The following is an 11,245-nucleotide window of genomic DNA, read 5'->3' as shown; positions in this document are numbered from 1 at the left end:
AGGGAAATGTATAGCCACCATGCTAGAGAGGGGGTATGATTATTTACCCCCTCTTATTTAGGAAGCTACAGAAAGGTCTGGGAAAGAGTCACACAAAAGTCAATGGGTAGCCCTAGCCGGTGTTTCTCAGTTGTTAAAGTATCAGCCAGCACACCAAAGCATCGTGGGTTTCATTCCCAGTCACGGGGAGGTTGCAAGTTGATCCTGGCCCAGTCAGAGCGTGTGCAGGTGGCAACTGATCAATGTGTCTCTCTCACATTGATATTTCTCTCTCCCTTCCTCCCTCCCTCCTCCGATCCACTCTCTAAAAATCAATGGAAAAATATATCCTCAGTTGAGGATTAACAAAATAAAATAAAATGAGGGAAGAAAAAAAGGTCAGTGGGTAAAAAATTCCACCTGATGATGAGGATCCTGGACACTCGGTCTGAGAAGAGGTTCCTGGTGCTGATACTACAGATGTCCAGGGAGACAGGTCAGGGGTCATCCTGAGGTGATCTGGAGGGAAGAGAAGGGGTATAGCCCTCTCCTTACAGACTGTCACCTGAACAAAGGTCCTCACCCTGCAGAGGTCAGAGTCGTCCTCTGGTGACCTTTACAGAGATCACTGTGGCCTGTGATTGGCTGACATCTCTGAGGAAGGAGCCCACTCTCAGTCAGTCACCTCCTCTGTTCTCCACAGAGCCCGTGGGGAAGCCCTCCATCCGAGCCAGCAATGCCACAGTCACAGAGCATAAGGACGCTGTGGTCCTGACCTGCCTCACAAATGACAGAGGGATCTCCATCCGGTGGCTCTTCAAGAACCAGAATCTCCTGCTCACGGACAGGATGAAGCTGTCCCAGGGCAACAGCACCCTCACCATAGGCCCCGTCAGGAGGGAGGACGCTGGGGATTATCAGTGTGAGATCTTCAACCCCGTCAGTTCCAGCAAAAGTGACCCCTTCAGGCTGGATGTGCAAAGTAAGTGACCCCTTGCCCCATCCTACATCTTCCTGGGAGGATTGCTCTACCAATGGTGTGATAAATGGACAGAAGTCACAGGGGCAGAATGTCAATCAGGAGACTTTACAGTAAACAGAATGGCAAAGTGGTTAAGAGCTCAGTTTCTGACCCTGGGTCTGGCATTCACTGTGACCTTGCACAGGGCTGTGTGGTGGGGTTTTTAAGTCTATAGCTCAGTGGCATTAAGTACATTCACATTGTTGTGCAATCATTACCACTATCTATTAGGAACTTTTTCATCTTACCACACTAAAACTCTGTACCCATTAAACAATAGCTCCCCACCCCCCAACCCCAATCCCTGGAAACCACCATTCTACTTCTCTCTCTATGAATATGATTATTCTAGGTACTTCATATAAGTGGAATCATATGATATTTGTCCTTTTGTGTCTGGCTATTTTCATTTAGCATAATGTCTTCAAGTTTCATCCATGTTGTAGCATATATCACAATTTCATTGCTTTTTCAGGCTGAATAATATTCCATTGCATGTATCCATCACATTTATCATTCATCCATCCATGAACTTCTAGGTTGTTTCTACCTTTTGTCTGTTGTGAATAATGCTTCTAAGAACAAGGGTGTTCAAATCCCTACTTTCAATTCTTTTGAGTATATATCCAAAAGTAGAATTACTGGATCAAATAGTAATTCTTTGTTCAAATTTTTGTTGTTGTTGTTAATCCTCACCCTACGATATTTTTCCATTGATTTTTTAAAAAGAGTGAAAGTGAGGGGGAGAAACATCAATTTGAGAGAGAACATCAATTGGTTGCCTTCCGCATGCACCCCAACCAGGACCAGAGATGGAGCCTGCAACCGAGGTACATGCCCTTGACAGGAACTGAGCCGGAACCTTTCAGTACACTATCCACTGAGCAAACCGGCTAGTGCTGTTCAATTTTTTGATGAACTGCCATACCATTTTATGTGGCTGAACCATGTTATATTCCTGCCAGCAATGCACAGAAGTTCCCATTTTTTCCCGTCCTTGTGAACACATTGTTTTCTAGGTGGTTACTATTTTGTTTTGTTTTATTTTGCTTTGTTTCGATAGTAGCTATTTCAGTGGATGTGAGGTGATATCTCATTGTACTTTAGATTTCTATTTCCTTAATGATTAGAGATGCTGAGCATTTCATATGCTCATTGTCCATTTGTTTATCTTCTTTGAAGAAATGTCTATTCAGTTCCTCTGGCCATTTTATAATTGGATTTTTTTGTTGTTGAGTTTTAATAGTTATTTATATATTCTGAATATTAATCCCTTATCAGATATATTATTTTCAAATATTTCCTCCCATTCCATGTGACTTTTCACTTTGTTGACAGTGTCCTTTGATACACAAACTTTTTAAAAAAATATATTTTACTGATTTTTTTACAGAGAGGAAGGGAAAGGGATAGAGAGTTAGAAACATCAATGAGAAAGAAACATTGATCAGCTGCCTCCTGCACACCCCCTAGTGGGCTTGTACCCGCAACCAAGGTACATGCCCTTTACCAGAATGGAACCTGGGACCCTTCAGTCCGCAGGCCGAAGCTCTATCCACTGAGACAAACCGGTTAGGGCTATACACAAACTTTTTTAATTTTGATAAAGTCCAATTTATCTGTTTTTCCTTTGTTGCTGTGCTTTTGGTTTCCTATCCAAGAAATCATTGCTAAGCCTAATGTTAAAGCTTTTACCCTATGTTCTCTTATAAGAATTTTTTTAAATATGTTTTTATTGATTTCAGAGAGGAAGGGAGAGGGAGAGATAGAAACATCAATGATGAGTGAGAATCATTGATCCGCACCTCCCTCAGGCCCCTTACCAGGTGGAGCCCACAACCTGGGCATGTTCCCTGACCAGGAATCAAACCATGACCTCCTGGTTCATGGGTCAACACTCAACCACTGAGCACACTGGCCAGGCATCCTATAGAATAAAGATGTAATATGCAAATGGTCGGTTTGACCCCCCACATAACGACCTGATCACAGATCAGCAGGAGGGTGGGGCAGCGAGCTACAAGCGGGGAGCCGAGAGCTACAGGAGGGGGGCAGGGCAGCAAACTATGAGGTGGGGAGGAGGGCGGAGGGAGCTACAGGAGGGCGTGGCAGCAGGCGGAGAACAGGAGGGCGGCAGCGAGCTACTGGCTACAAGCTGGCAGCGGAGAGCTACAGGAGGGGGCAGGGCAGCAAGCTATGAGGGGGAGGGGAGGAGCTTCAGTAGGGCGGGGCAGTGGGCGGAGAGCTACTGGAGGGCGGCAGCAGCTACTGGCAGGCTACTGGCTCATAGATTCGTGCGCAGGGCTAATAGTCTTCTAATAATATTTTATATTTAGATCTTTGATCTAACCGTGACCTCCTGGTTCATAGGTTGAAGCTCAACCACTGAGCACACCGGCTCGCTATATATCAATCTTTATGCTAGTGCCACACTGTTTTTTATTACTGTGGCTTTGAAGTAAAGTTTGAAATCAAGAATGTGAATCCTCCAATTTTGTTCTTCTTTTTCCAGATTGTTTTGGCCTTTTGAGGTCTCCTGAAATTCCATATGAATTTTAGGGTGGATTTTTCTTTTCTTTTTTTAATATATTTTATTGATTTTTTACAGAGAGGAAAGGAGGAGGATAGAGAGTTAGAAACATCGATGAGAGAGAAACATCGATCAGCTGCCTCCTGCACACTCCCTACTGGGGATGTGCCCGCAACCAAGGTACATGCCCTTGACTGGAATCGAACCTGGGACCCTTCAATCCTCAGGCTGACACTCTATCCACTGAGCCAAACCGGTTAGGGCTAGGGTGGATTTTTTTATTTTTGCCAAAAAAAAATGTTATTAGGTTATTGATAGGGATTTCATTGAATCTGTAGATTACATTGAGCAGTATTGTCATCTTAACATTTTTTCCAATCCATGAACACAGAATGCCTTCCCATTTATTTATGTCTTTAAATTATTTTCAGCAATGATTTTTGTAGTTGTTCAGTGTATGTCTTTCACCTCATTGGTTAACTTAATTCCTATGTACTTTATTCCTTTTTTAAGGTTTTCTTATATCTTTATTGTTGAGAATATTTCAGATGTCCCTCCTTTTCTTCCCCATTGACCCTCTCCACCCAGATCCCATTCCGCCCAGGCTTTCACCACCCTATTGTCTGTGTCCTGTGCCCCTCCCCGCTTCCCTCGGAGATTCTCCAGTCTGTTCTGTTTCCAGGCTTCTGGTTCTATTTTATTCATCAGTTTATATTGTTCATTAGATTCCTTGTTATTTATTTTTATCTTTAGATTCAATTGGGTTTTTTTGTCTGTCTGTTTGTTTGTTTTAATATATTTTTTAATGTATTTCAGAGAGGAAGGGAGAGGGAGAGAGAGACAGAAACATCAATTATGGGAGAGAATCATTGATCGGCTGCCTCCTGCATGTCCCCTACTGGGGATCGAACCCCCAACCTGGGCATGTGCGCTTGAACGGAATTGAACCAGGACCCTTCAATCTGCAGGCCGACATTCTATCCACTGAACCAAACCAGCTAGGGCTCAATTGTTGATAGATATGTATTTATTGCCATTTTATTGTTCATGCTCCTTCTTCCCCTTCTCCTTCCCCTTCCCCTTCCCCTTCCCCTTCCCCTTCCCCTTCCCCTTCCCCTTCCCCTTCCCCTTCCCCTTCTCCTTCTCCTTCTCCAAGAAGACCCTTTAATATTTCTTGTAATACAGGTTTGGAAGTGATGAACTCCTTTAGCTTTTTCTTGTCTGTGAAGCTCTTCATCTGACCTTTAATTATAAATTACAACTTTGCTGAGTAGAGTAATCTTGGTTGTAGGTCCTTGCTTTTCATCACATTGAATATTTCTTACCACTCCCTTCTGGCCTACAAAGTTTCTGTTGAGAAATCAGCTGACAGTCATATGGGTGGTCCCTTGTAGGTAACTAACTGCTTTTCTCTTGCTGCTTTTAAGATTCTTTCTTTGTCTTTAATATTTGGCATTTTAAGTATGATATGTCTTGGTGTGAGCCTCTTTGGGTTCCTCTTTTTTGGGACTTCTGTGCTTCCTGGACTTGTAAGTCTATTTCTTTCACCAGGTAGGGGAAGTTTTCTGTCATCATTTCTTAAAATAGTTTTTCAATATCTTGCTCTCTCTCTTCTCCTTCTGGCACCCCCATAATGCAAATGTTGCTATGTTTGAAGTTGTCCCAGAGACTCCTTACACTACTCTCATATTTTTGTATTCTTTTTTCTCTCTGCTCTTCTGATTGTGTGTTTTTTGCTTCCTCATATTCCAAATTGTTGATATGATTCTCGGAATCCTCTACTCTGCTCTTGATTCCCTGTAAATCATTCTTCACTTCAGTTAGTGTATCCTTCATTTCTGACTGGTCCTCTTTCATGTCTTTGGTGTTCTCACTAATTTCTTTGAAACTCTCATTAAGTTCCTTGAGCATACTTATAACCATTGTTTTGAACTCTTCATCTAGTAGTTTGCTTACTTCCATTTCATTTAGTTCTTTCTCAGGAGACTTCTGTTCTTTCATTCATGACAAGTTTCTTTGTCTCCTCATTTTGGCTGCTTCCCTGTGTTTGTTTCTATGTATTAGGTAGAGCTGCTATGTCTCCTTAATTGGTATAGTGGCCTTGTGTAGTAGGTGTCTATAGGGCCCAGTGGCTCAGCCTCCCCAGTCACTTGAGCTGGGTACTCTCAGTGCACCCCAGTGTGGTCTGTGTGCACTGTCCTGTTGTAATTGAGCCTTGACTGCTGCTGGTGTCACTGGGAGGAATTGACTCCCAGGCCAATTGGTTGTGAGGACCAGCTGTGACTACAGCGGAAGAGCTGCTGTGCAGGAGACACCACTATGGAACAGGACTTGGGGCTTTGGTGCTCACCAAGTCTACCCATTGAGTCTGTCACTTGTGGATGTGGTAGAGTTGTAATCTTGCATGGTCTGAAACTGTCCACTGGGTACACTGGCTTTGGGGCCTCCCAGGAGGTACAAAGTCAGCTGCTGCCTGTGCCCTGCCTGGGGCCACCTGGCATGAGCTACAGAGTGGTATGCAGATGGCTGCTACTTGTATTAGACTAGGAGGTGCCCAGTAGAGACCAAGCTGTGAACCTTGGCAAACTGCTGCTAGTGTCTCAATACTTATCGAGAGGTATGGAGCACACTGAGTCCAGTTGCTACTTGTTTGAGAGGCTTTAGGAAAGTCTGAAGCCTGAGCCAGAATAGGCCATTCATATAGAAGATACACTGTAAATAGCTTGGGAGGGGCTGCAAATTGGGTGGGACAGGATCTGAGGGACTCACCAGGGTGGGGCAAACAGTGTGGGCCAGGTTGATGGAGCGCCTGCCAGTCAACTGTGTGGGGGGACGTCGCAGCATTTTGGGGGAGAAAGCTGCCCCTGAGTTTCCCTGATACCAGACAATATAATTCCTCCCCATATGTCCCTGGATCCTTTGAAGATGCTGCCCCAGGATTGGAGCTCAGAGGGAGTAAGTCTGGGTAAGCCCATGTGCTGGCCCTTTAAGTGGAACTGCCTGCGACTCCAGTAGTCTCCATGTCACTCAGCCACAATCCCCACTTGGTTTTTACCACCCGAAGTTACAGGGACATCTCTTCCCGGCACTGGAACCCTGAGCTGGGGGTCTTGTGTGGGGCTGGGACCCTTGCTCCTCACAGAGGCCTCCTCAGCTAAGATAGTCCTCCCAATTAAAAACACACCATATGTGGGTGTAAGACCAGCCCGTTCCTCACCTCTACCCCTCCTACCAATCTCAATGTTCTTTCTTCTTTAATCCTCTAGTTGTAGGACTTCCATTCAGCCAGACTTCAAGCAGTTCTGAATAATGGTCGGTCTGTATTTTAGTTGTAATTTTGATGTGGTTGTGGGAGGATGCAAGTACCAGCATTTACCTACATCACCATTTTGGTTCCTTTTTTTGTTCCACCATTTTGTTCTTTTTTTTTTTTTATCTGTTTTCCCTACTTTATTTTTTTTTAATTAAATCTTTATTGTTCAGATTATTACATTGGTTCCTCTTTTTTCCCACCATAACTCCCCTCCGCCCTCACTCCCCACCCACTGTCCTCATCCATAGGTGCACGATTATTGTCCAATCTCTTCCCGCATCCCCCACACCCCTATCCCCCCCAAGAATAGTTAGTCCATTCCCTTTCTATGTCCCTGATTCTATTATAATCACCAGTTCATACTGTTCATCAGATTATTTATTCACTTGATTTTTAGATTCACTTGTTGATAGATGTGTATTTGTTGTTCATAATTTGTATCTTTACCTTTTTCTTCTTCCTCTTCTTAAAGGATACCTTTCAGCATTTCATATAATACTGGTTTGGTGGTGATGAACTCCTTTAGCTTTTCCTTATCTGTGAAGCTCTTTATCTGACCTTCACTTCTGAATGATAGTTTTGTTGGGTAAAGTAATCTTGGTTGTAGGTTCTTGGTATTCATCACTTTGAATATTTCTTGCCACTCCCTTCTGGCCTGCAAAGTTTCTGTTGAGAAATCAGCTGACAGTCGTATGGGTATTCCCTTGTAGGTAACTGACTTTCTTTCTCTTGCTGCTTTTAGGATACTCTCTTTGTCTTTTGCTCTTGGCATTTTAATTATGATGTGTCTTGGTGTGGTCCTCTTTGGATTCCTTTTGTTTGGGGTTCTCTGCGCTTCCTGGACTTGTAAGTCTATTTCTTTTACCAGGTAGGGGAAGTTTTTCGTCATTATTTCTTCAAATAGGTTTTCGATATCTTGCTCTCTCTCTTCTTCTGGCACCCCTATAATTCGGATGTTGGTACACTTGAAGCTGTCCCAGAGGCTCCTTACACTATCTTCGTATTTTTGGATTCTTTTTTCATTTTGCTTTTCTGGTTGGGTGTTTTTTGCTTCTTCGTATTTCAAATCTTTGACTTGATTCTTGCGATCCTCTGGTCTGCTGTTGGGAGTCTGTATATTATTCTTTATTTCAGTCAGTGTATGCTTAATTTCTAGTTGGTTCTTTATCACAACATCAAGGGTCTCACTAGATTTCTTAAGGATCTCACTATATTTATCGGTGGCTTCTAGACAGTTCTTTAAAGACCTTAAAAGTATGGTTTTGAATTCTATATCCAGCAGTTTGCTTTCCTCCATTTCTGTCGTTTGTGTCCTGTTTCTTTGTTTCGGCATTTTTTATGCTTCCCTGTGTTGATAAAGTGGTTTTCTGTGCTGAGTGTCCTCTAGGGCCCAGTGGTTCAGCCTCCCCAATTACCTGAGGAGGACACTCTTGGTGCACCCCTTTGTGGGCTTTGTGCACAGTCTTGTTGTAGTTAAGCCTTGATTGTTGTAGTTATCACTGGGAGGAATTGACCTCCAGGCCAGTTGGCTGTGAGAATCAGTTGTGTCTGCAGTGGGAGAACTTCTGTGCTGGAGACACCCCTCTGGGGCAAGACTTGCTTCAATGGGGCTTTGGTGCTCACTGAGTCTGCCCCCTGAGTGTGTCCTTTATGTTTCCAGGGAGCTGCAAACTGGATGGTCCCACTCTGACCTCTGGGCTTCCTGGCTCATGGATCTCTAGGGAGGTGCTAATCTAGCCTTTGCCTGCGGCTATCCAGCAAAAGCCTCCCTGGAGGGGTTGGGCGGGGCGGGTCCCACGGGATCAACAGGGCAGGGCTAGCAGTTATGGCTGCTCTCAGACTTGCCCTCAGAGGCTCTGCTTCTCAGTGTTCAGGTAATCGCTGCAAGCCCCTCGGAGAGAAAGCTGCCCTCAGGTTCCGACCAATGCCAGACAGTCCCACTTCTCCCATATGAGTCTGGGTCCCTAGAGACTCGCCCGGAACTGGAGCTCAGAGCCTGAGACTCCCTCCCAATTGAAAACGACAACCGCGCCCTCGGCCGCCAGCCCGCTCCACATGCACCTCCATACCTCAGTATTTTACTTCTGCACTGCGCCTCCTCTGTCTTGGTATGCTTTTCTCTTTCCTTCTAGTTGTAGAATTTCCACTCAGCCAGCCTTCCTGTGGTTCTGGATGATGTCCGTTCCGTCTTTTAGTTGTATTTTTGAAGTGGTTGTTTGAGGCAGCAAACTCCAGTGTTTACCTATGCCACCATCTTGGTTTTTCTATTTTGTTCTTTTTGATACTGTTGTAAATGGAATTTTCTTAATTTCCTTTCTGAATTGTTCATTGTTTGTATATAAAAACACGACTGATTTTTACAAGTTGATTTAGTAACCTGCAGCTTTGCTGAATTTATTAGTTCTAACTGTTTTTTGTGGGATCTTTAGGGTTTTCTACATATAAGATCATATCATATGCAAACAGATCATATCATATCCAAATTTTACCTTTTCCTTTACAATTTGGATGCCTTTTATTTATTTTTCTTGCCTAATTACTGGCTCGGACTTCCAATACTGTTTTGAGTAGAAATGGCAAAAGCAGACATCTTTGTCTCTGCCTGATCTTAGAAAAGAAACTTTCCGTCTTTCACTATTGAGAATCATGTTAGCTGTGGGTTTGTCATAATCGGCCTTTATTATGTTGAGGTAGTTTCCTTCTATTCCTAGTTTGAGCATTTTTATCATGAAAGGGTGTTGAATTTTGTCAAATGCTTATACTGACTAAATCTCCTTACTATTTATAGATTCACTCATATTTTCTATTTCTTTATGATTCCATTTGGTAGGTTTTGTGTCTCTAGGAATTTGTCCATTTCATCTAAGTTATCCAATTTTTTGGTATGCAATTATTCATAGTACTATTATAATTCTCATTTGTTCTGTAGAATTGGTAGTAATATCCTCACTTTCATTTCTGATTTTAGTGATTTGAATCTTTTTTTTTTAATATATTTTTTATTGATTTTAGAGAGGAAGGGAGAGAGCTAGAGAAATAGAAACATCAATGATGAGAGAAAATCACTGATTGGCTGCCTCCTGAGCATCGCTTACTGGGGGGGGGAGGGGGGAGGATCAAGCCCGCAACCCGGGCACGTGCCCTTGGCCAGAATCAAACCTGGGACCCTTCAGTCCCCAGGCCAACTCTCTATCCACTAAGCCAAACTGGCCAGGGCAAGTGTTTTGAATCTAATCTCTTTTTTTCTTAAGACAATCTAGTTTAAGGTTTATCAATTTTGTTAATCTTTTTTGAAGAACCAACTTTTGGTTTCATTGATTTTTCTCTATTGTTTTTCCATTCTGTATTTTATTTATCTCCACTCCAATCTTGATTATTCCCTTCCTTCTGGTAGCTTTGAATTTAGTATATTCTTTATATAGTTCCTAAGTTGTAAAGTTAGGTTGTTGATTTGAGATCTTTCTTCTTTTTTAAAGTAAGCAATTACAATAACAAATTTCTTGCACAAGATTCTTTTTTTTTTAATTAAATCTTTATTGTTCAGATTACATTTGTTCCTCTTTTTTTCCCCCCCATAACTCCCCTCCTCCCAGTTCCCGCCCCACCCTCCGCCCTCACTCCCCACCCACTGTCCTCATCCATAGGTGCGCGATTTTTGTCCAGTCTCTTCCCCCATCTCCCGCACCCCTTTCTCCCCCCCAAGAATAGTCAGTCCATTCCCTTTCTATGTCCCTGATTCTATTATAATCAACAGTTCATTCTGTACATCAGATTATTTATTCACTTGATTCTTAGATTCACTTGTTGATAGATGCATGTTTGTTGTTCATAATTTGTATCTTTACCTTTTTCTTCTTCCTCTTCTTAAAGGATACCTTTCAGCATTTCATATAATACTGGTTTAGTGGTGATGAACTCCTTTAGCTTTTCCTTATCTGTGAAGCTCTTTATCTGACCTTCAATTCTGAATGATAGCTTTGCTGGATAAAGTAATCTTGGTTGTAGGTTCTTGCTATTCATCACTTTGAATATTTCTTGCCATTCCCTTCTGGCCTGCAAAGTTTCTGTTGAGAAATCAGCTGACAGTCGTATGGGTACTCCCTTATAGGTAACTGAGTTTCTTTCTCTTGCTGCTTTTAAGATTCTCTCTTTGTCTTTTGCTCTTGGCATTTTAATTATGATGTGTCTTGGTGTGGTCCTCTTTGGATTCCTTTTGTTTGGGGTTCTCTGCGCTTCCTGGACTTGGAAGTCTATTTCTTTCACCAGGGTGGGGGAAGTTTTCTGTCATTTTTCTTTCAAATAGGTTTTCAAATATCTTGCTCTCTCTCATCTTCTGGTACCCCCTATAATTCAGATGTTGGTACGTTTGAAGCTGTCCCAGAGGCTCCTTACACTATCTTCG

The 11,245-nt window shown here is 42.8% G+C and overlaps 1 protein-coding gene across 1 annotated transcript in view; it reads left to right on the top strand.

Annotated features, from left to right (window-relative positions):
* The first annotated feature begins 468 nt into the window (after positions 1–468).
* Positions 469–11,245, top strand: part of LOC102427491 (carcinoembryonic antigen-related cell adhesion molecule 1) — a 23,939-nt gene continuing 13,162 nt past the window's right edge. Inside the window, exon 1 of the mRNA XM_023744868.1 lies at positions 469–961. Within this exon, the coding sequence (XP_023600636.1) occupies positions 829–961 (133 nt within the window). The 5' untranslated portion in view covers positions 469–828. The remainder of the gene's footprint in view (positions 962–11,245) is intronic.

The sequence above is a fragment of the Myotis lucifugus genome, unplaced genomic scaffold (assembly GCF_000147115.1).
Source record: "Myotis lucifugus unplaced genomic scaffold, Myoluc2.0 scaffold_493, whole genome shotgun sequence".
Classification (NCBI taxonomy): domain Eukaryota; kingdom Metazoa; phylum Chordata; class Mammalia; order Chiroptera; family Vespertilionidae; genus Myotis; species Myotis lucifugus.
Note: the sequence above shows the minus strand (reverse complement) of the source record. Positions and strands in the feature narration are given on the sequence as shown.